Genomic DNA, 24,760 nt, shown 5'->3' with positions numbered 1-24,760 from the left:
CCTAAATGTACCCCTCCTTATATTATATAAGTGTTGTAAGACATTTCGTAACTGCTACCTCAATCTGTGACAAATCCACTACCCCACGGTATGTGTAGTAGGGTGTCATAAAGAGTCTGAATACAGTTTTGTTCTGCCATTAAATTATTATTTGTTGTGATGTGTCTTGTTGACATATTAATTTTTTTAGCATCAGCCAGAAAATCATGTTGTGATTGTCTCCTTTACTATATTTTCTTTTAACTTAAACTCTTAGACTGTGCATCATAATCCTCTAGTAGCTACATGTATAGTATAATAATAATAAAAAGCATTAAAATGTTGTGTTTGTATTTTACTTCATAGTTATTATCTTGTAGCTGTCTTTCCAATTTATCCCATAAGAGATGCTGTTCAATTATGGAATAAAATTCTGTTTAAAACACTTTATTTTACAGTTCATGTATTTATGCATACATGTAATTATTAGGTAGTTATTGGTACAACGCTATCAAATTATGTTAGTAGGCTAGTAGGCAGTAACATAATAAAGAAAAGGGGTAAGGGGTAAAACCTATAGCCACAAAACTTAAATATAACTTAGTCATGAAGTGCTTGACCTTGGTTCATTTATTTAAAGACGGTTTGATTGAAGTGAACATTTCATTTATTTCCAGCAGAGGACAGTAATACACCTGGTCGTAGTGTGTAGAATGGCGGAACTTGGAAACTGGTGCGCATCGGACGCCATGTTGGCTCTACAGCTAGCCAGCCACGTTAGAACGGAGGAAAGCAGTTGAGCCACAATGGAGATTGTTTTCTTCCCGTGACAGTCTGGTGCCTAGCAGGTGATTAGCACAGTGAAGCTCCTCCTCTGCCTGCTACGTTGCAGATAAACCTGGAGAACTGCACATCAAGACAAGGTAAGATATTTATAGTAGGTTTTAGATTTATGAAGGTTTGAGATTTCCTTCCATTTTAGGACCAGATATTGCGTGAATAAGCTTAACGTATTCTGTTTATGACGACGACGATGATGATGACAGCTAATGTTTGCTAGCTAGTTTACCTGACACACGCACCAAATCAGCTTTCCTCTCAACGCTGTGTGTGTGTAGTAACAAACATTATGCTGCCATCTGGCTAACAAAGATATCCTCAGCCATGAACAGCAGTAGGATACTGTACCTTATCTTTTACCCTGGGTGAAGCAGCATTTATGAACGGTTTTGCAGCCCTAGCAGAGTTAGCTTGTAATCTTACACTGCCCGGCTTGGTCATTCATATCTCGGCGGGTACTATGAGGATCTTGTGTGGTTTGATACGTGTATTGGATATTGTGGTATGTAAAGTCTGATCATTAGCTGGGATGAGGGTTCTTCGCACGCGTGTTAAACTTTGTAAAAGGATTGTCGTGACTTGACACTATCTGTGTTTCATATTCGTTCTTAAAATTTTTGCAGGACAGAAGCTGTCAAGATGGATACCTCAAAACTTCCTAAGATCCAGGATGAGGAGCGAGAAAGCCAGTTTGGATATGTGCATGGGGTTTCTGGACCAGGTCTGGTTTATTGCCCTTCTCTTTAAATGGCTGGATTGCATTGTTTAGCATCAGATAGTCCAGCAGCCAGTTACAGTAAGTCAGGCAAGCCTGAAAGGGTTGTGTCTTTGACAACCTTTGACATTATTATGGCTCTCTCCAGGAGTGGGCAAAATAGATATAATGCTGTATCACGATATATTTAGTTCTATATTATGCTTTTAAAACAAAAAAAAAATCTGTTGAGAAACTGTATGTGGGTAAAACCAACCAGATGGTAATGTTTTTGTTTGAATACAAATCAAGAAACTTCATCACACTGAAGCAGAAATCATACTAAAATCTAATATTGCCATAATACTGTACTTGCTCATTGATTTGCAAGATTGCACACAATGAACTATTACTCCCAGATATATTCAAAGGAAAGCTACTATACTATAAACTATATAAAAATATCTTTACAGTACACACATTTATATCAGCTCATTGTATATCATAATATTGCTCAAAGTGGTTTAGCAACTCAATCAATCAGCATCTTTATCTAGCTTTGAATCCCTTTCACTGGTGGTAAAGGTCAAATTTGTAGGCACAAAATCATTGAGAAAATATTAAAGTAATTTAGTTGGTTTCATTGTACTATGGCTGCTGAGTATTTGTTTATATATATATATATATATATATATATATATATATATATATATATATATATATATATATATATATATATATATATATATTATTTATTTAACATTTTTTTTATTTTTTTTAAGGCAAATTGTGTGTATATATACCTATATGTTAATATGATTTATATAACTATGGGCTTTTACATTTTTTTAAGCTATTCATTTTCTCATTATTGTATTAATACAACACTTTTCACTGCACTTTGAATGTGCCCATACAAAGTGTAAGCATGAAAAAAACTGAATATTCTTCCCCAACATATTTGTTCATTGTATTCATTTCTATATTTGTCTTTCATTTTTTCCCCCAAATTTGTCCAATCAACAGTGGTGACAGCTACTGCAATGGCGGGAGCAGCCATGTACGAGCTGGTCCGTGTAGGTCACAGTGAGCTGGTGGGAGAAATCATCCGTTTAGAGGGAGACATGGCAACTATCCAGGTCTACGAGGAGACTTGTATCCTTTCTGATGCCATATGACCTTCCCCTGTGGTTAAACATGTAACAAACCATGCCATGATCTTTCTTAAAACTAAATTCACATAATAGATGTTACAAAAGACACATCTTATAGCTACTTTACTGATAGAAAGTGGGAATATGAATTTGATGTGCTTGTGGTTTGTTTAGTTTTCCCTAACTTAATGCTACAGCTGGTGTGTCCGTCGGTGATCCTGTCCTTCGGACGGGAAAACCCCTCTCTGTTGAGCTGGGACCAGGAATCATGGGCTCCATCTTTGATGGTATCCAACGTCCACTTAAAGACATTAATGACCTCACTCAAAGTATCTATATTCCAAGAGGAGTAAACATTAGTGCTCTTAACAAAGACATCAAATGGGAATTCACACCCGGCCAGAGTCTTCGGGTAAGAAAATTACAAATGGAGTGTTATGTGGATTTGGATGTTTCTCCTCAGTAACTGTTCTGACTATTTTCACCTGATCTCTCCAGGTCGGCAGTCATGTGACAGGCGGCGATATCTACGGCATGGTGTTTGAAAACTCCTTAATAAAGCATAAGATGATGCTTCCGCCTCGCAGCAGAGGCACTGTCACCTACCTTGCCCCACCTGGACACTACAACATTTCTGTATGTTTCTGTATGAAGCAAAACACTCTTCTGTTGGATCAACATCTCCTGTGAAGCTGATTTTCTCACTTTGTTGCGTTCAGGATGTGGTTATGGAGCTGGAATTTGAAGGCGTGAAGGAGAAGTTGACCATGGTGCAGGTTTGGCCAGTACGACAAATCCGCCCAGTAACAGAGAAGCTACCTGCGAATCATCCGCTGCTGACCGGTCAGAGAGTTCTGGACGCACTTTTTCCGTGAGTTATCCTCTCATTTGCTTTCATAACTGCAGACGTTAAACAATTTGTTCTCAGTTGTGGAATCAGGAAAACTGTATGTACTTGTAGTAGAAATTAGGATGGAATTTAATATTTTGTGTATATTGTTCTTTGCTACTACTTCTCCACTCTATTTAAACTTGCGCTTTAACTCTACAGTGAGTCCTCAACATGTGTGGAGCCACTTATTTTATGTGTGATTAAAGTCTGTAAGCTGCAAATCAAACTGCATGACCTTTGTGCTATACAGTTGCGTGCAGGGTGGCACCACTGCTATACCAGGCGCCTTCGGATGTGGAAAGACGGTGATCTCGCAGTCGTTGTCCAAATATTCCAACAGTGACGTCATTATCTATGTCGGCTGTGGAGAGCGTGGAAATGAAATGTCTGAAGTGCTGCGGGATTTCCCTGAGGTCGGTGGATGAACAAAACGTTTTCCTTGTGCCATATCTGTTATTTCTGCCCAGTATATAATTTACTGGGTCATTTTCAGCTCCCTTTAAGCTTTGAAGATGAATGAATCTTCAATACTCCACCAGTGTTCACATTGTGTGATGTTAACACTGCTCTTTCCCAACAGCTTACGATGGAGGTCGATGGCAAGGTTGAGAGCATCATGAAGAGAACAGCACTGGTTGCTAATACATCTAACATGCCTGTGGCTGCCAGAGAGGCCTCAATTTATACAGGTACCAACCATTCACATTATACCGAACAGTCTCAATGTTTATTTAAAATGCTACTACATGATTTGTTTTAAAATAAACATGAGAAAACTAAGTTCATTTACCCTTTTGTGTGTCTTTATAAGCAATGGGAAAAACGTAAAACGCCCTGAATTCCCATTCTGAATGATGTTGAAATAGTTACAATTAAGTAAATGTTTCTTTCCTGTTTTGGGGAATCCATTAAATGCACTTTCATGCATTTGTAAATTGAATATAATTACCTCTGCAGGGATCACACTGTCCGAATACTTCCGAGATATGGGCTACAATGTGAGCATGATGGCCGACTCGACATCTCGATGGGCTGAAGCTCTGAGAGAAATCTCTGGAAGATTAGCTGAAATGCCTGCTGGTAAGTTCACAACCGATGTGATTGATTTTATATGTCTTTTTGAAGACACTGTGAGACAGCTTGCTGTGAAACCACTTACAGCTGTGTACTTCGTCGTCTGTAGACAGTGGGTATCCTGCTTACCTGGGCGCCAGGCTTGCATCCTTCTATGAGCGCGCCGGACGTGTGAAGTGCCTGGGAAATCCAGAGAGAGAAGGCAGCGTCAGCATCGTGGGAGCGTGAGTTGGCTTTTATATACGCACCTGTTGAAATTGACTGAAAGTAGGTGCATTAAAACTACATGTTTTAGCCTAATACTTACAACTAATACTACTATTGCTGTAAATACGTATATCCAAATCAGACCAAGGATTCAAAATGAATCTCCTTCCTTCCAAGCAGCTGTTGCTTTTAGTTCATTTCAGTAACCATGAAAATCAACTTGTATCACCTGCTTTTTGGTGCCTTCAATGATCCTTCCCTGTCAAAGTTTCTGCAAGTTTCTTGCCGTAGCATTATAAAAGCAACTAAAACTAATGGATGGTTGGAAATCAAATACGCACACAACATAATGCATGTTAGGTACATTATCAATTATTAGATGACCCTTTCCTTAAAAAATGTGAATTCTTTTTAGTGTGTCACCCCCTGGTGGAGATTTCTCAGACCCTGTCACTTCAGCCACATTGGGAATTGTTCAGGTAAGTAATGGGTAGTGGCTCTTCGGTCCTTGATGTTAAAATTTGGCTTATTCACCTTAAAGTAGTTATTTCTTTTGCGCAGCATTCTGAGTTCGTGTCAGATTTATTTATTTTTTTATTCTTTTTTTTTTTTTTTCTAGGTGTTCTGGGGATTGGACAAGAAGCTGGCTCAGAGAAAGCACTTCCCTTCTGTAAACTGGCTGATTAGCTACAGCAAGTACACACGAGCTCTGGATGAATATTATGACAAACATTTCCCTGAGTTTGTCCCTCTCCGTACAAAAGCCAAAGAGATCCTGCAGGAGGAGGAGGACCTGGCTGAAATCGTGCAGCTTGTAGGCAAGGTGGGGCCGGTTGAGATTATATAACATGGTATAACACAAACTTTGGCCTCAAAAGTAACTGAAGAGTTAAGTGAACACCTGTGAAACACAGCAAAACATTTTTTATCTGTGGCTCAGTTAACTGCAAAGAAAGTCTAGTTGACAAATGCGTTTGATCAAAAACTCAAAACAAATGCTGTCAGCCTTTATTAATGTTTCCCACACATTTTTACAGCCATGTTATGTGTAAAATCTGTGTTTTAAAGATGAGCCTTGTTAACATGCTACTATCCTGGTTAATCAGCAACTCTGATAAAATATTAGCTGATCGTCATGATCTTGTTTTGTTCACAGGCTTCTCTTGCTGAATCTGATAAGATCACTCTAGAAGTAGCTAAGCTCATTAAGGATGACTTCCTGCAGCAGAACGGTTATACCCCCTATGACAGGTGAAGATAAAACAACTCACATAATACACAGTACACAAGTCTTTTCCACTCATAAGGCATGAAATGGCTCTCCTTACTCTTCTTCTTTTTAAAATCACAATGGAGATAACGAATTTTGTAAACATTGAAATACTGTTTTTCTAAAACTAAACATTTAAAAAAGTTCAGTCCCGCTTTTTTTTAAGAAGAACTTTCTCACAAGAGCAACAAGTTAGAAACATTTCTTGAAAAGCTAGCCATTAGCAAAGCAAAGTCATTACTGTCCGGCAACTACACAGCTTTGAAGTTAATGTATTTTTAGACATCCAAGTGATTTCTGTGGACATAATAGAAAAACTAATGTGGTCTATTGGTTTTACATAAAGCCTAATCGTAGTCTTATCGTCTGTGGATATGAAAGCGAGGTGTCTGTAAATATCTTCCCTTCATGAGATTATTATATAAACTTATGAGACTCATCCTTCTGTCCCTACACACAGGTTCTGCCCTTTCTACAAAACTGTCGGCATCCTCTCAAACATGATTGCTTTTTACGACATGGCCCGGCACGCAGTGGAGTCCACAGCACAGAGTGACAACAAAATCACCTGGGCCATGATCAGGGAGCACATGGGAGACACCCTGTACAAAATCAGCTCCATGAAGTTCAAGGTACATAATTGTTCCTAGCTGATGTTTTATGTTATCAGTCAAGAGACTTGTTAACTTATTCTCTGTTGATGTAACACCTCTTTATGTTCACTGGATTCTTTAGGACCCTGTTAAGGATGGCGAAGCTAAAATCAAAGCAGAGTACGCCCAGCTGCTGGAGGACATGCAGAACTCCTTCCGGACCTTGGAGGAATGAGTTTCTTACCTCTCAGTTCCTCTCCTAAATGTCCAACCCCCAGTGCAGTGCAACATAGTGCAGATTAAATGGCCCATGTTCTGAATGTCTGCCTCAGTCATGTGAAATTCCTTGGTGTTTACGTCCCCTTAAACATTCCATGACCTGCCCAAGTTTGCATTTCGTTTAGTTGATTAATTTAATTTTGGCTCGTCTACTTCAGAAACACAGTACTGGAATATCCCGAGTCCCCTGAAGATATGCTCTGCAGATGTAGCAACACCTTCACTCAGCCCGTTGCATTGCACTTATACTACACTATCATGTTGTGGATAAAGTCAGTGGGCCCCAAATCAGGAGCTGCACTTGCACTTAACTAATAGCTGCAGCAAATAGTGGAAAGGGATGTTTCTTCCCCCCCAGATGTGACAGTGTTCAATACAGATTATCAATCAATAATCAGATTAGAAATCAATAATCAAATGGCATCATGCACATGGGTAAAGGGACAGATGCTCTGTGTTACTGTATATCAGGGGGTTAAAGACATTCTTCCACCACTTACCTCTTCAGTGTGATAGTGATGTTGTGGACTATATACTTGATATTATGTGTAAAAAAAAACAATGTGAATGAATGAGTGTGTTGGTGTTGTGTTGTAAAAGATGTCTCTCTATTATATTCATGGAACATTAATGTCTCCTGAAATAAATGTAAAGAAGTGACTAAAGTTCATCGTGTGGATGTCTGAAAGAGGATGCATCTTTCTTCTGGTGACTTCCTTTTCACAGCTGATTAGAAAGTGATATAAAGTACATTATTTTTTATAGCTCTTTTACCTTGTTAAAAAAGCTAAACATGAGCATGAGAATCAACCTTTGACTTCTGCAACTCCTGAACACAAAGATACTCAGTGAAAGACTCGCACCTCTAGGTGGCGTACACACATTGCTTGAATGCTGAAGGTTGACTGTTAGGAAAAGGCTCTTTTTTTTTTTTTAACCCCTTGAAACCTATTTTCAATCATGAATGTGTTTTTTATTAGCTTTGAAAAAGTTAGGAAACCTATATTTACACACTACAGTATATTGTGTATCTGTCTACTTGTTTCAACCGTACAGTATATGATGATAAATGTGAGATATTTGAGCCTGAAACACCAACATTTTCTTATGACTGCACTGCCGCATCAAATGTAAATATTTTAAACATGGTGCGTGGTTATTACTTATAATATAAATATTCATATTTATTGTTAAATCAGGCCCACAAATGTTTATTGTTATTATTGTTTGAGCTGCAATCTGAGTGTAAAAATCAACATTTAACAAGCTGTGCCTAACTTTGAACTTTTGCATTATAGATAATTAAAGCCTCTGAAAACAGGGTTTCAGATCTTAAGAATTTTAAACATAAAATAGTATTTACTAAATGACTTCAACAAAGAAAACATTCTTTGGCTTGGAAACATGAGAAACCAATCCCTCAACTTTCATCATATTTTGATTCAAATGTTGGTAAATTTTGATTGTTGCATGGAAGTACATGACATCACCTTTTTAGAAGGAGTCCCTCCCACTTAAAATCAGTGAAAAGCACACAGACAAAACAGAAAATATGAATATCTATCATCTGAAATAACCCAAACTGTTGGGTGTTCATATAAGAGCCTAATACTCTTATAATAAGCTAATAAGCTTATTGAGAAAATTGTTTATCAGGGCCCTTAACACAAGGACCAACAACACTACGACGCACCTGACAACATAATGGCTCTGTCTAAACTTAAAAGAAAGATCGACGACAGGATCACAGACCGTGTGACAGGTGGAGAACTGATTATTTTTAATCAACTGCTTCCTGTCTCATCAAGGAAGCAAAGGTAAAACTTGCTGTTCTATAGGAATACTGTCTCTAAAAAAATATTTGGTTGCACAATTTCCCCCTGTTACATTAGGTTAGGTTAGGTTAACTTTATTTTCCCCAGGGGGAAATTCTGCTTGGGCACAGTGCAGTGTTGCTGAGAAGCATTGACATGTTGTACTTCACAAGAGGGAAATATAAACACAGAAGAAAAAGGACATTCACTAGTGATGCTTTGTTCATTGCAAATACAGCATCTGCTGTACTTTGCTGATGTATAATCTTCAGCATGTACTGTTGGTTCAGCCCGTTGTCTACGACACAGCATTAATTCCTCCAAAACAGATTAGAGCTGGTATCTCGGGTTCCAGCCTCCATCAAGACTAATGGAAGCATAACCCACAGGAGCAAGAGCACATCTCTTACTCTGCATTGATTCAGTCCATCCAGACTCACGCTAGTGCCGACATTAAGAGGTTTCTGTGGCCTCAGGATGTATCAGCCTATAGCGTACAAAGCACCTGCCTCTCTTTCTCTCATTTTTCAATTTGTAATGACAGACAGGCAGTGTTTGTGTGTGTTTTATGTTTTTATATCCCGGTGGGGACTTTAACCTGGGGATTCGTGTCACCGTGGGACAAAAATTGTGGTTCCCACGGGTTAAGAGTGCTTTTTGAGGGTTAAGACTTGGTTTTACAATTAGGTTAAGGTTAGGCATGTAGTTGTGATGGTAAAGGTTAGGGTAAGGGGCTAGCGAATTCATTATGTCAGTGGGGGTTTCCCCGTGGGGATAGAGAAACTGTGTGTAAAGAAAATAGTGAAAGTGCCTCATTCCATCATGTCTATGGGTATTTTATTCATTTGTGTGGCCATTGCAAAAGTTCACCAGTCGCCTGACAATAGAATAATAAAGTGCTCTTTTATGTAATTAATAGACTAGCTTCTCTATAATATCAGCACTTCTGCAAGTCTCTGACTACTTCATGAACGTCGGGGCATTTGCTACCTGCTCTTCCTCCAACTTTTCTTCCATGTTTTCTGGATTCCCTATCATCAGCTCACTGATCACTTGCTGACTGTAGCAGCAGGGTGAAGACTGGATTCGAGCTCCCATGTTGGCAAATAAGTTCTCTGCTGAGCAAGAATCTGAATCCAAATTCCTAACATGTGCAGGGGGAGCCTGATTGGTGTTTGACCCTGAGTGGAAAGAGAACAGAAAACTCCCCTGCAAGGATCACTTATTTACACTGTTATCTAGTGTTGTCACATATGTCATACAAAGAGTATACTGTGTAGAAACACAGGCTCATTTAAACAGCTCCACACACAAATACACTCTTCCAGAGTTTTCTGTGTGTGAGCAGCGAGCCCAGGTTGCTTGTGGGAGGAAATCTGATCCCAGAGGGTGGGGCTGTCCTGTGGATCATTGCTCACTCTCATCCACGAGTGCCTGTCATGCTTCTCATATACACTCTCGTCCAGCTCAGGGTGGATTGCCAGGGCCGCTGTGTTGCAGCTTTTGAACACCTCAACATAGCCTGTCAGCTGTGGGAAGAGGTATGAAAGGCTCCTGGCTCTCTGGCTCCCTCAGCCACTTTATTTACCAAGCATGCCAGCATTACAACTTCAGATGGTAACTTTTAGAAAGCTGAAAAGCAGAAGTAGGCTATGTTAGAGAACAACTTGTGAACTAGTTAATGACATGTGAGGAAGGTAGTCTTGTAAAAAGAGATCTGGCAGATGCAACACAATATCAAACCACTTGTCAGGAGGAATCTAAGCTACGTTCTGTTGGGACACTTCCACCGTGGGAATTCATGAAATGAAAACCATCTCGCTGCACTGATATGGTGTCGCCGCAGCACCACCAGAGCAGAAACGTCAGTCATTGACAGAGGAAGCTTAGTGACAAGGGGTCGTCTTCTTAATAATTTTCCTCTTCATCAATTTGCTGAAGATCGCATAACTTTTACCTGGAAAGAGTCAATGTGACATTTCAGCTGGGCTGTATTGATGGTTTTGTATTTTTGTTGTGGGGACAAAAGGTAAGTTGGAAGAGAGAAGATTTATATTGCATTTGTGAAGGTAGAGTGCTAGAAAATTAAGTTTAATTTAAAAAAATTAAGTAATTGAAACTAAGATAAGACAGACAGACAAAAGCTGGCTGAGATGTATATTTTTATTTCTGTTAATCCCTGGTCAGGCTCCATATGACAAGGCTGTAACCCAAGTTATAAACCAGACTAAAATAATAACTCACACTGACAATAACTCAAATACATCTCTGAGTGTTGAGGACTTGGGTTAGCTGGCCCAGATAGTTTGTCCCTGTGGACACAGTAGCCTTGTTTCAACAAATTACATTAGAATCTCTCGAGGACTGAGGATCCTCTGATTTTGGAAACGATTAATTTTTATTACAAACAGAAAATCTTGTAGTAAGTTACAGGTACAGGTTGAGTCAAGTGTAAGTTGCTGTAAACTGTATCTGTATTCTTATTATGTAGCTTTATAAATCTCATATAAAATCCTTTGTTTTTAGAGGATTTCAGAGGTTTTATATCATAATAAACAGTAAAAGTAGTAGTAGCATAATTGCTGTCAGATGTTTCTGTCGTACATATGTGTTTTTGCCGTGTGAGTCACCAGTTGTCATGGTCATTGTTCCTATGTGCTCTTCTACAAACTTGAAATTAGATACACACAGGTTCTGGATTTCATGTTTGTCGTCATTATCATTGCTTCTCAAATTTGGAGAAACAGTGAAGGGAGAGGTCAGTGAAACAGGGTCAGATCTCTCACTCTCTCTGTATGGGTGTGTGTGTGCGTACGTGTGTGCTTGCTTGCTGCATATAGTGAGTGCGTGTTATACTAATTGCTAATACTAATTGCAGGAAACATATAGATTACTAAAACCCTTTTTGTTCTGAGGATTGTTGTTGGTTGTGGCATTGCCTTTTTATATTATGCATGTAACTTACATGTTTTAACATATTCTCTACACCAGTGTACTGTTCATGGTTCAAGCATACAGAATTTTAAAATGATGACCTTTTGTGTTGAAATGACAGCTTGTAAACTTCAGTCATCTTTAGCAAGCCATTATGAAATGGGAGAAGTTAAAGCCTCCAGAGCCAGATGATCCTATGTGTTGCTGTGAGTGTGATATCTACCAGTACGGATGTTGCTGTGACTGTGAAGATCTGGATGAAGCCTTTAACAGGTATGAAAGGCTTGAGGAAAAGGGTCAGTAGCCTACTGAGTACAATTACAGTGGAATATGCTGAAGTACTGTACTGGAAAGTAAAACAAGCTTTTGCTTTAAATGTTGTTCACATAGAAGTAGCATCTTTTAAAGTCTGCTCTAAGTAACAGACTTTTTTGTCATGAATTGTAACCAAGAAAGAGCAAGTGTGGTTACGGCTGGAAGTGAACAATTGCCCCAGGGCCCTAGACCCTCAGGTGGCCTGAGGGCTCCATGATGCGATTTATTTTTGGTGATTAATTGCAAACTTGCTTGGTAACAGCGTAGGCAACACAAAAGCACAATATGAGTTGAAATGACAGGGACCACAAAAGAATATTTGTTTTCTGGGAGGAGTGTTAGATGAGAAGATTAATTCCACTCTCACATTTGCCAGTGAAATTCGAAGCTACAGCAGCTGGTTAGCCAGCTTAGCATAAATATGGGAAACAGGGAAACAGCTAGCCTGTCATCTTGACTAGGAACGGTCACTTCCTGGGATCTTTGCTCGTTGCCTTGCACCATCTACTAGCCAAGAAATAGTCTGGAACATAACACCCCCTGTTGTTTTTACCCTATGAACAGAGCCAGGCTAGCTGTTTTCCCGTTTCTTTGTGCTAAGCTTCGTCTCTTGGCTGTAGCTTTAACTGACAGACAAGAGAGCAGTATCAGTCTTCTACTCTGACTTTTGGAAGGAAATCAAATAGATCAATTTCCCAAAATGTCAAACTATTCCTTTTATGTAACACCAATCTTAAGGCCTTAGAGGGGCCCCGAGTGAAAATCTAGAATTCAATATTATTTCAGTTGTGCTTACAGGTTGCATATTCCTTAAAAAATGTATGCTTTATCAAATTACATCAAACAAATGACTACTAAGTAATGCATGCACACTGCACAGAGAGGGGAAGAAATAGGGGGCCCCAGAGCATAATTTTTTTCTGGGGCCCCCTAAAAGGTTAGTCTGGCCTTTATTATAAGAAAACTCTCCCTGAGAATTCCTCAGAAAGTAAAAAAAAAAAAAAACTAAATATCTTTCTAACTATGCCATTATAGCATCAATGTAAGCTACACTGTAAATCTTGATTTTGAGTACAGTACTTAAAAAAACAATCTACTTATGTGAAAGCATCACTGATTTTAGAGTGTATGAAATGTATGCCTGACAAGCACAGTGAAAACTACTTTCTTTCCACCAATGATAAGAGCTACAATATTAGCTACACTGATGACCACTTTTCTCTGTAGGTGGCTGAGAGACAGACCCCCTAAAGGTCGATGTCAGTCTCCTGTACTCGGGGCCATGATTGGCAATCTGGAGATCTCCATGATCCCGGCCCTGGTGCTGCTACCTCTTCTGCTGCAGGTTGCAGCTCTGCATTACCTGCTGGGTATCATCATCCTGACAGCTCTGCCCGGCCTGGTGCTGTGGTACTACTACGCCACGCACCGAAAGAGGAGACGCACCCTCTTCTTCCTCACTCTTTCACTCTACTCCCTGTTCTATATGTATTACCTTTTCATCACAGAGATCTTACCGCGTGGGGACGTCAGCCAGCTGCAGGCATGTACTGTGACCGCTGGGATGATTCTCACTATCGTCTCTCTTATTCACACTAAGAGAGGCCCAGGATTTGTGACCACTTCCCCACATGAAGCACACAGTCAAGAGGCTAACAAGGACTCCAAACACCTTAATGGAGCTATTCAATCAGCAGCCTCCTCCTCAGGGACTACAGCAGAGTTGCAGACAACAAAAGGGGCCCTGACAGCAAAATGGAGCCGGTGTCCTGTGTGCAAAATAATGCGACCCCCGCGGGCCGGACACTGTAGAACCTGTGAATCCTGTGTCCAGCGTCTGGACCACCACTGTATCTGGTGGGTTGGATTTAACATAAATATTTATATATTTCTTGTGTGGCCTGTGAATCACTTTTAAGTCAGTTATACTTTTTTGTATTCTGCATTCACAACAGATTATAAAAATGAAGGTAGAATTATGATGGATTAGATAACTGCCCTATAGTTACACACCAGCAATCTAATCTTCAGCAAAGACTCTACCTACCTCCTGTTTTCTTCTATAGCAGAGAAGGAAATGACTAATAACCCTTATACCATTAGATTACACACCAACACCAACATCAAATCTGTCAGTTAAATGGACATAAATCAGCCATTAAAGTGTAATTTTCAACTTTGTAGCTGTATAGTTGTATCTATTTATATTAAAATATGTTTGGTTTTATTTTTTAAAGTTATAGCAGTTCTCAGCAAAACTATGTTCATATGTAAACCTAAACTAGACCTGTAAGCAGATATACCTAGCACCTGACGCAACCAAAGACCATTTCAGGGCAACCAGGAGGACAAAGCTATGGCCTTTGAGTCTGCGCTAAAAAATGAAGTGTTGAATTGTCTCCTAATGTAGGTAATGTTCTCTGCAAATATTTACCACTAATACTAATTCTAACTCAAAGGCAAAAATGTGTAAAAAAAAATATTTTTATCTTGCTATTGCATGATTTTACAAACAATAGTAGGTGTATGGAGTAATTATCTGATCTCAACCTGTACATTGTTTGGTGTGTTTGTGTGTTATGTCTATATGTGTTGAGGTGTTGTAGGATAAACAGCTGTGTTGGACAGGCAAACCATCGCAGTTTCTTGCTGACCCTCTCCGTGTTCGTACTGACCTCTCTCTATGGGATCAGTTTGGTGCTTTGCAGCCTTTGTCCTCGACAGTATCTAATGACAGCTCTCTTCTACTGCCCCGGCGTCTACAGTCAGCCTAGGTACAACACTCTTTTATATTTCCTTTCTATTCTTTCCTGGTTGATATTAAATAATGAGCACGATCAACAAATAGTTAAAACATCAATAGCATTAGCAGGGACATAAATGATGCAGAAGGATGTCTCTTTTTTCTAACACCATTTTACTGTGTTAGTCGTATTCTTTTCATATATTCAAGACAGTCATATTTTGTCATAGTCAAATTTCTTTTATCACTGTTACTTTTTATTTACTACCTTCCTTTGTTTATTTTGTCTTTTGAACCAGCATGAACAGCATATACGCTTCTGGCAATGTATGCATACGTGCATACTTCCCTCAAATATGCCCTCTTTTTTCACTTGGATTACACCAAATTTATCTGATTATCAGATCAACTTATACCATGTTCACAAAAGTGAAATAACAGGTTTATAGTTAGGTGGCAGAAATATTACAAACACTAAATAAAGTGATCAGCTGCCAGCTTCTTGCCAGTGTTAAGAAGTTTAAAATGCTGCACTTTTAAATGCATTTCTTTCTTCATGTTTACAGCACGGCGCTTTGTTTCACCTGTGCTTGGTACAGCAGCATTGTCACAGGTGGATTGCTTTACCTGTTGGTGGTACAAGTTCTGAACATCAGCTTCAATGTGACGGAGCGGGAGTCTCAGCTAGCTCTGAGGAACAAAACGGGGCAGATCCGCCTGTGGGGACTCGTCATCGACACAGGAGAGAATTCACGTGGCTTCTGTCAGAACTGGGTTGAGTTCCTCACCATGGCAGATGCCGCGGTGTCTCCTCGCTCCAGCCTCACTGACTTGGTCTAGTTTCACATTATACTCTAATAACATCATGATACCAGACTGTTAATACAGCATGTGTGAAGAATTCCATCTCATGTATTTCTTATATCAGTTAGTGACTTCCAATGCTTATTGCATTTAATACATTAAACAGTATTTTAACGCTACAAAGAGTTGCAGGGGGATGTCAAGGTACTAATGTTGACTACTTAATAAACCACACATTGACACATGTTTTGGGGTTGGAATTTGTTGTACAGCTGTCTATTTCTAAGGAAATAGCATACACGCATGTTACTGTACATATTTTCTCTACCTGCAGAAAGTGAAAATCATGTGTGCTTTCTGACTGAATTCAAACTATTTTTGACTGCATGTCAATTAAAAAATGAAACCTTAACCTTTTAATAAATGAAGACTGACTCTGGGGTTGAAGTCAAAGAAGAACTACAGCCATGCCTTCAGCTCTGTGAGATGCTAATAGTCAGTACGCATCAAGAAAACACAACAGCTGAATTCATGAAATGGAAAAGTAACTGAAAAAAATGGAGAAATAACTTTGCAGAAAGTTTACTAGCAGTGTAAAAACAAACAATAGCTTGGCTTTGCTTTTGGTGGTGCCAGACAAAAGCCCTTTTTGTGTCCGCAATTGAAAGGGTTTAACCTCTGTGCAGTGGCCACAGGACATTTCAGACTTAACTTGTCAGGCTCAGCTGTCAGACTTCCTCAGCCGCAGATGTGCTTTGTCAGGCTCAGCTCTGCTATGCTAATGCATGTTAGAAACATGCCTTCAGTTAGAATGTTTGCACATTTAAATGTTAATTTTACCATGCTAATATTTCCTTTTTAGCATGTTAGCTTATTAGCAAGCTGTTTCTAGTGCCTGTCTCTCTATTCTGTTTGCACAATTAAAAGCTGCAAATCAATCAGTGTGCTCTAGTCTCTGTTTTTTCTATGGAAGTTTGCTGTTGTCAAACTGAGAAGCACCTGATTCAGCTGTATATTGCTTTGATTGTGCGGAGAACCCTGTTTCAACTAGTACTATTCTCTGTCAAGCAGAAGGGTGGAGCTGGCTGGATGCCTCCCTGAGGAGATCTCCTGACTATGGAGAAATCCCAGGGACATGCAGGGGAGATTATATATCCCATCCTTGCACTTTTATAAAACTTCAATTTAGACTGTTCATTCAGCATTGGATTTAACAAAACAGGCATAAATACTGGCACAGACAGATCACTGCATCTGACCCAGTCAGTGGCTCCTACAGCTTCAGTCATCTTTGCTGTTATGACTGATGCAATCTTGTTTTTCCTGTATTCACTTAATATTGTTCTCTACAGTTCTCTGCATTATTGATTTTTTTAATCTAATGGTTTTTGTCCATTGCTTTCTCATAGTGCCAGTGGTGCTTCTTACACTGTCCAGACCATTTAAGACATCCTGTGATTGTTTCTGTAAATAGACAGTTATAAATATTATTTATTTATATTACGCTGAAAGTCAGTCTTGTACTCAAATGTAATGTATAACATTCAATGTGTATATGTTTTTTATTCATTTTATTTATTCACTCTTACTTAGCATAATAAACATAGCAAACTGAACAGTGTATGTACTCTCCTGTGATGTATAGACTGCAGTGTTTCACGTAGTTGCTCCAGAGGCGTGTGACCTCTGACATATATAGCAATTGTAAGTCGCTTTGGTTAAAAGCGTCAGCTAAATGAATAAATTTAAATGTAGTGTCATGCCATACACTGCCACCGTCTGGTAAGCCATTGTAAGTGCAACCTAAATTCGTTTAAACCAAGATGGCCGACAGACGTTTGGAAATGCTGAGCTGCTCAGGTAAATCTTGCCATCCCCTGCAGGTAAATAAAATTTGGTAACAACTAAGGAGTACTCCTGAGGAGTAGTGCAATTGTTAAATTTTCCAAGTATTGATTTTATGTTGGGAGGAAATTACAATTAATCATCTGTTCACTAAATTGGACATTATGCATCACTGGCTGTATTTTAACTACAATTAACTCACTTTGTTTTTCTGCTAACTTTTTGGGATGTAATTCAATGGATTTATGTTACACTTACAGTTTTTGTAACAAAAACATTATTTTGTGCAGATTAGTTCCATTATGTGAGTAACATTTAGTGTGTTGCAGCAAGTAATAGAAAGGCATTCAGTGGAGCAAATTCAAAATCAAGTAAGTATAATACTAGTGCCAGTGATAATGAATGGCTGCCAGAAATTGGAGAATCTCCAAATGCTAGCAGTAGTGATAGTGGAGCTGAGGGTGCTGAGAAAGAGATGCTGAAGAGTCAGAAGTGAAGTTCAACGTTTACGTATTGCATTAAACTGCATTAGAATATGTTAAAATATGTCACCACATTGGTTTAACAGCATTAAAAATATAGTTTTCACATACTATGTCATTTTATTCATTAGTTTATTAAATAAATATTTCTTCAGTTAATACGTTAGGCGCACACTGTCCACCTTAGTAAGAAAGTCCTTGAAAAATATGTGTTTAAAAAAAATTTAATTCTAATTATATTTTGCATGCCTAAAGAGCAATAAAAACACATAGGAAAAAAATCCAGAGAAAGGCTGTCATAATTCATGCATGAAAGGGATAAATAAAGTGCAGCAGTTTGATCACCGCAACATACTCTTAAAGAATAAATAAATGAATAAATAATGTTGGTCATTTCAGTTTCTCAGGGTATTTTAAGAGTAACCCTGTGAATGATAACTGCTGCTGAGACTCACTGGCTATACTCATGTACATTTATATAATTACTTACTGGGCTTTTTAGTGCAAGCAATATTGTCATATACACAGTTCAATTTGGTGAGCCTTTCTTTAGCATTATTTTAAATGTGTGTGTGTGTGTGTGTGTGTGTGTGTGTGTGTGTGTGTGTGTGTGTGTGTGTGTGTGTGTGTGTGAAAGACAAATCAAACCATTTGCCTCTCCCTTTACACCCTGTGTAAAACCATCCATGTTTCATTATTGCAGTAGTAATTCTGGTACTTTCTTCTAGCATGGAGGAAGCTTTTATGACCAAGGTCATAAAATACCAACCACTCCTAAAAACCATCTCAGAGGTAGGCTATAGGTGCAGACTTGTTTTCGTATTTGGCAGCCATGGACACACACACAGATTGGTTGTAAGAAGGCTTCAAAAGCTCTCGGGGTGCCCAAAAAGAGGGCTAAACAGCTCACAAAGTACTGTGTTCTATCACCTATTATTACTGAGACGCTGTTACTTACACCCATGAGAACTGAGTGATATGCTTTGTATTGAAAAGACCTGCTGTATGCCAGTGGTCCATGATTTTGTGTATGTATTCTACTGGATCCTTTTTTCATGTGGACATAAATAAATGGTTAAAATGTGTGTATGTGTGTGTTGTGTTCAGTTCCCCACAGAGTTGTAAGTATGACATCTGGAAGTCTGAGCGCTTGTGGCAGAGCAAGTCTTTCTCACTCTATCCCTCAATCAATTTCTCTCTTATGCTAACTACTCTGAATGATGTGTTTTCTTCAATATTGCTGTGCAACTCCATTTTTAAATTCCCTGAACTTTTAATATTAGATGTTATTTCTGAGTGCTCCTGTAGAAATTCAATTGACATGAACAGTTTCTTCCACTCGGTTGTTCATAATTACAGTCTGAATGATATAATTTGAAGGTATTAACCTTGAAATGTGTAACTCCGGCTCAGCACTGGAAAAAAGGGGCCTATGAATTGCTCTACTTTATCAGAACTATAAATAAGGATGTAAATCATCACAGAGAAAATATGATTGAATATTTTGTGAATAGCTCATTGCCCAGAGCAATCACAGTCTCAATGCTGAGATTCCTATGTGTGCCAAGGAGCTCCAAGGCAGGCATGCATACACACAAACACACACACAGAGCCTTGAGTTGCTATCCGTCATTGACATAATACATTCCCTAGCCCCTTACTCTAACCGTAACCATCACAACTAAGTGCCTAACCCTAACCCTAATCTTCTATTCTAATTCTAATCCTAACCCTAAAACCTGGTCTAAACCCTCAAACAGGCCTTTAAACGTATGGGGTCCAGCATTTTGGCTAAGCTGTCAGACCCAACAAATATAGTAAAACAAGAAATAAAGTTTATGGGATGTTTGGAATCAGGTGTTTGGATTCAGGGAGAATTGAGTCATCTGCCACTGGTGACATTTTGAGTTTGGGAAGCAGACACCATCTCCACTTGAGAGCATGCTTAAGACTGCCCGGAGACTTCCCATGATGCACTGAGCTCCTCTCTCCTCCTCTTCATCTCCATCTGTATGCATTCTTATTCCATTAATACATGTCACTAACTCAACTTCTTCCCTCTCCCTTAGTTTTGTGCTTTCTCGTCCCTCTCCCCTCTCCTTCTGTCACTTTCCGCAGGGGTTTCTGGCTGTAGAGTCTGGATCTGTGGTTGTAGGCCACCTGCTGCCCCCATATTTCACCTGCTACTACAATTATTATTGTGCCCGCTCATGGTGGGAATTGTTGGGTCTCTGTAAATAATATTTAAAAAGAGTACAGCCTAGATCTACAGTACAGTCTAACATAACTTCTATTGTAAATGTGTGCTATATCAATAAAATTGAATTGAATTGAAAATTTGGAGAGTGAAGCAATGAAATATTCATTACACCCAAATATTACAGTGACAGAGAATAAACATAATGAATACAGACTGTAATCTTTATACCCTCACAGCTTTGCCACAAAGGTACAAAAGTAATTTGGCCTTAGGGTAGTACACGAGGAAAGGGCATGGATTCATTACTGTAAAGTCAAGAGAGTTTATTTTCCTGGGAGTTTAATGTGCTGAATCTGCTGTTTAGGTCATGTGATTTCTTGTGAATAAAGTTGACATATTGGCCTGAAGATGGCACTAGAGGAAAGCTCATGGAGTGGCCAAAATAAAAAAAGCGTTTGCCCCATGGGCCTAATCTGGTTGACTCTTATTCAATCGATTTAGTTAATCAAGAAGGGTCTACATTATTTGTCAGTATCTGGCTTCACTTATTGAACTGTTACAAATATGTAACACAATTGTAACACACACAGCTGCAGTGTTTCGTGTGAGCCTGTCTTTATAAATACCTTTGTGGCACGACATTACTAAGTATTGGTTTTCTTGGGGCAAAAGGCACACCTGTTTGAACTGGAAAAGTATGTAGGTCGGAGAAATCTTTGTACTGTGGCGTGTATCTGCCTGCATGTGACTGCACAACTCATTAAACTAATTCATCTCCTTATCATCATTCCTGGATTTATATTTGAATCTGTGCAGCGGAGAAAAGTCAAGAGCTCGGCCTTGTGACCAACCTATTTAAAAGTGACAATAAGATCCGAATTGCAGACAAAACTAATTGTGCACAACAAAACATACTTAAAGTACCAAAAGTAAAAGTACAAATTATGCAGAATTTCCATTTCAGGATATAATGATAATAATTATTATACCAATATACCTTTTTCTCCTTAATGGATACCTGCTCTCTCTCTCACTGAAAACAACACCTGAATACAGTCAGGAAGTGTTGTGTCTTTTGGTCAGTACGTTATTTGTAGAGTTTTTAAGTCTACTAGGCCAGTACATTTTAAGGCACATGAATTCATAAATAGATTAGCGGCTACTGCAAACAACATGAAAGCAGTTGACAGAACAATCTCACCTGAAGGTCCATTTAGTAGTTTTTTGGGTACTTTCAGTTGTGATTTTCAACAAGCTCAATTGAGAACTTCTTGTTGGCTTAGATCATTGTTGTCCTTCAATCTCTCCATTTTAGGGTCCATTTAGTAACTGTTCTGGTGCTTCTGATCACATCGCATGATCTCAATCAGCAGATGAAGTTAAATTATATTCCATTCTTCCAGGTGATAGACTGAGTGATTAGTTACTCCAATTATACTGAGTCCGCTTATTAAGATGCAAGATCGTTGACTTTGGAATGAACTTTGAAACTCAATGTGAAATCAGTTCTCTTACTTAAAGTGACGGAGCTATAAGCTGCACATAGATAAGTTATTTTCATGTCAGTAATTTGTGTAATTTTATGACAAGTGAGGAGGAGAAAGTATTTACAGATTTTTAACCCATAAAAGAGAGACTATAGTTTCACAGGAAAGCATTTCAATTCACCATGAATGCAAGCATCACAATCTGGAAGGGCATTTGTGTTGTCTCTGTGTTTTACTATCGCAACTGCTGACAGATGAATTTAATTCTGTGGTCTCTGCCACAGAAAGCACTGGAGGGCAGCCCCTGCCTTGTTTACCACTTTTGGTTACTGTGTTTTTACAGCTCATACTCACGAACAGTAGGCTGCAAAATCAAAGTGCAAAATCAAAGTCCATTATCAGACAACGTGCTTTCTAACTCTAACTATGTGGCAGAGATTATATAATTTCTACCCTACTTGCTGGTGTGGTTATGCAGTCCTTGGCATGTTTCTCCTGTCTACTGTCACAAATTCACCTCTCACGCGGTTGACTGAATTCTGCCCTGGCAGGGCTAAAAGCTTACCTTGTCGCTGTGAAATTGTTTGTACGTTTGTATGAAGCTACACGTGTTTGAACCCATCCCAGCTCTGGGGGGTTTTGTGGGTGTGGGAGTATGTGTGTGTGGGGTAATCTCACTCTCCACTATATAAAGGGTTGTCAGGCAGAACTACAACAACAGACCTCCAGATCTTCATCCCGCACTCTTCTCCACTGTCATTTCTGCGACTGATCAGTAGCTATGACTTTACTGCTGACTGTGCTGGGAGCCGTGCTCTGCTCCTTGACGGTTTCCTCTGAACTCGTGCCCCAGGCAGACTTCAATTTACAGGGGGTAAGACACATCACTGGGTGAAATATTATCATGTTTTGATTTTAGTCACAATATTGATCATGGCACATGTGTGCATTTTGTTTTGTAATTCGTCCTCACAACTGAGTCAGCTGCAGCCTGAGCATCTGAGGTTGTGCCGTTTCAGGATGTGTGATAGGGTGTTACATGACGATTACTAAATTGTCAAAGGAAATTATTTTATGGTTATGTGAGCTAGAAAAAGTATCAAAGGATAATTGGACTTTGACTGATGATGTAAACCTTCATGCCTATTATGTAAAATGCATTTAAACAGCTGTGTACTTGAATTAGATGTGTATCTCCCTCAAGTTTTGCAAAGAGTAAGGTGGCATTTAGGTAAATAAATGTGTTTTCTAACCTATCATCACTTTCTTACACACTAATGGACAACTGTGTGTATAAAATTATCTTTTCAACTTTTCAAAAGTCCTGCACCTGGTTTTTATTTAAAACATGCTGTTTAATTGCAGGTGTTTTTTTGTTTTCATTTCTCTAAGTTTGCTTTGTGTTTGTCCACAGATGGCAGGGAAGTGGTACCTGATTGGATTTGCCACTAACGCCCAGTGGTTTGTCAGCCGCAGAGCCAGCATGAAGGTAGGCACGGCCATGATCACCCCAACTGCAGATGGGGACCTGGACCTTTCATACGCCAGTCTCAAGTGAGTTTGAGAGGGCGGACAGGGAGAAAAGAGGGGGTTCTTTTAAATAAAGGAGAGCAGTGGTGACCCAATTTGTCCTGTTTCAATGGTTTCCTTGCAGCTCTGATGGCTCCTGCTGGAGACTAAACAACTTGGCCAGGAAGACTGATACACCTGGAAGGTTCACCTACACAAGTGCGCGTGAGTGCACTCCCACACACACACTCAAATACTTAACACATAGAGGCGTGCAACATTCACAATTAAACCATCCACTGTATTTCTGCTTTTACATGATCCATTTTGCCCTCCTCCCTTTGGGCAGGCTGGGGAAATGAGAATGACATGCGGATTGTTGACGTGAAGTATGACGAGTACGCCCTGATTCACACCATTAAGACCAAGGCGGGTCAGGCCACCATTGTCAACAAATTATATGGTAAAGTCATTAGCCGTGATGCTACACGCTGTCCTATGATTTTGTTCCGTAGTTCGGTAGTTATGCATACTATAGCAAATTCATCTCTTGTGGTTTGACAGGCCGTGGAGTGGACCTCAGCCCTGAGCTGCTGGAGAAGTTCAGGCAGATCTCCTTGGAGACCGGCATCCTGCCTGAAAATATTGCTTTCCTTCCCAAAAACGGTACTTTTTACATCTATGGGAAGGTTTTATGTAAAACATAAGTCACCTGTGATTGAGAGTGATGTTTTTGCACTCATCATCCTACTCTTTCTTATTTCTTCAGCGGAGTGCCCAGCTGCCTAGTTTCCTGCCCCGGTCATTGTATGTCAATGATGCTGTCTGAAGACCTTAACGTTTGCTGTGAATATTCTACTTTTATCAAAGCCACTTCCATGAACTGAGACTACGAATTCTTTTTTTTCCAGTTTATTTTAGTCTAATGCCACTAAACATGATGTAATGCCTGGTTTCAATATTAAGCTTTTGTCTACCTGCAGTTTAACAGAGCAGTCTTTAAAAAGTCCCTTCCAGACATGTTTTGAGACATATAAAATGATTTGCTTTGAATATTTGTGTCTGTGTTTTTTTCCACAAAAAAAAAAATTAATTGCCTTGTTTTAAATGGCTAAATGCTTTCAATTCTCTCTATAAATATTGTCCATTCTCAGAGTGTGCACTGGAGGCTGTATGAAGTTTCCACACCACGAATAGGCTTCCAAACTACTTGTGAAAATAAAGTCACGCTTGTACGTGCTCATCTTAACAATTCCCTGTGGAGTTGTTTTTTCATGAGAGGGTCCCCAGTTTTGTTTGTGTTGTGCGCACCAGGACGCACACGTGGGTGACGTGACACACATTACTGCCAGTGGTGTCTTATCCAATGATCTAGATTGTAGTAATGTGGCAACAAAGCTTGTAAACAAGGATGTAAACAGAGCAACAGATTTCAATTGTTCCACGTTTTATGAGGGAGGAAATAAATTTAACAGATTTGTGGTGCATAACACTGAAAGTAAACATTGTTTACAAGAAAACCCTACAGGGTACCTTTAAACTCAGATTTAATAGGTGGTCAAAGAAACTTTCCCCCTTCAGCAGATGAGAACAACCTGCTGATGTCAAACTGCACATACAAACATCCAAGTAAAGTAACAATAAG

The 24,760-nt window shown here is 39.2% G+C and overlaps 2 protein-coding genes across 3 annotated transcripts; both read left to right on the top strand.

Annotated features, from left to right (window-relative positions):
* The first annotated feature begins 735 nt into the window (after positions 1-735).
* LOC123963641 (V-type proton ATPase catalytic subunit A-like) lies at positions 736-7,647 on the top strand. 2 transcript variants are annotated; one of them, XM_046040638.1, is made up of 15 exons: positions 736-902; positions 1,443-1,540; positions 2,540-2,668; positions 2,865-3,079; positions 3,166-3,303; positions 3,387-3,538; positions 3,810-3,972; positions 4,140-4,248; positions 4,517-4,639; positions 4,743-4,857; positions 5,256-5,319; positions 5,460-5,663; positions 5,997-6,091; positions 6,571-6,742; positions 6,846-7,647. In XM_046040638.1, exons 2-15 carry the CDS (start codon positions 1,459-1,461, stop codon positions 6,936-6,938), a joined length of 1,854 nt encoding a protein of 617 aa, XP_045896594.1. In that variant the 5' UTR covers positions 736-902; positions 1,443-1,458; the 3' UTR covers positions 6,939-7,647. The 2 variants fall into 2 exon arrangements, with proteins under 2 accessions (XP_045896594.1, XP_045896595.1); XM_046040639.1 differs by lacking the exon at positions 736-902 and adding an exon at positions 950-1,321.
* An 894-nt stretch (positions 7,648-8,541) lies between these two features.
* Positions 8,542-24,160, top strand: LOC123963352 (palmitoyltransferase ZDHHC23-A-like). The gene is made up of 10 exons (XM_046040152.1): positions 8,542-8,799; positions 11,852-12,003; positions 13,273-13,902; positions 14,652-14,819; positions 15,355-15,592; positions 23,021-23,160; positions 23,261-23,340; positions 23,465-23,578; positions 23,680-23,781; positions 23,885-24,160. Exons 2-10 carry the CDS (start codon positions 11,885-11,887, stop codon positions 23,902-23,904), a joined length of 1,611 nt encoding a protein of 536 aa, XP_045896108.1. The 5' UTR covers positions 8,542-8,799; positions 11,852-11,884; the 3' UTR covers positions 23,905-24,160.
* The last annotated feature ends 600 nt before the right edge of the window (positions 24,161-24,760 follow it).

This window comes from Micropterus dolomieu, linkage group LG23 (assembly GCF_021292245.1).
Source record: "Micropterus dolomieu isolate WLL.071019.BEF.003 ecotype Adirondacks linkage group LG23, ASM2129224v1, whole genome shotgun sequence".
In the NCBI taxonomy this organism is placed as follows: domain Eukaryota; kingdom Metazoa; phylum Chordata; class Actinopteri; order Centrarchiformes; family Centrarchidae; genus Micropterus; species Micropterus dolomieu.
Note: the sequence above shows the minus strand (reverse complement) of the source record. Positions and strands in the feature narration are given on the sequence as shown.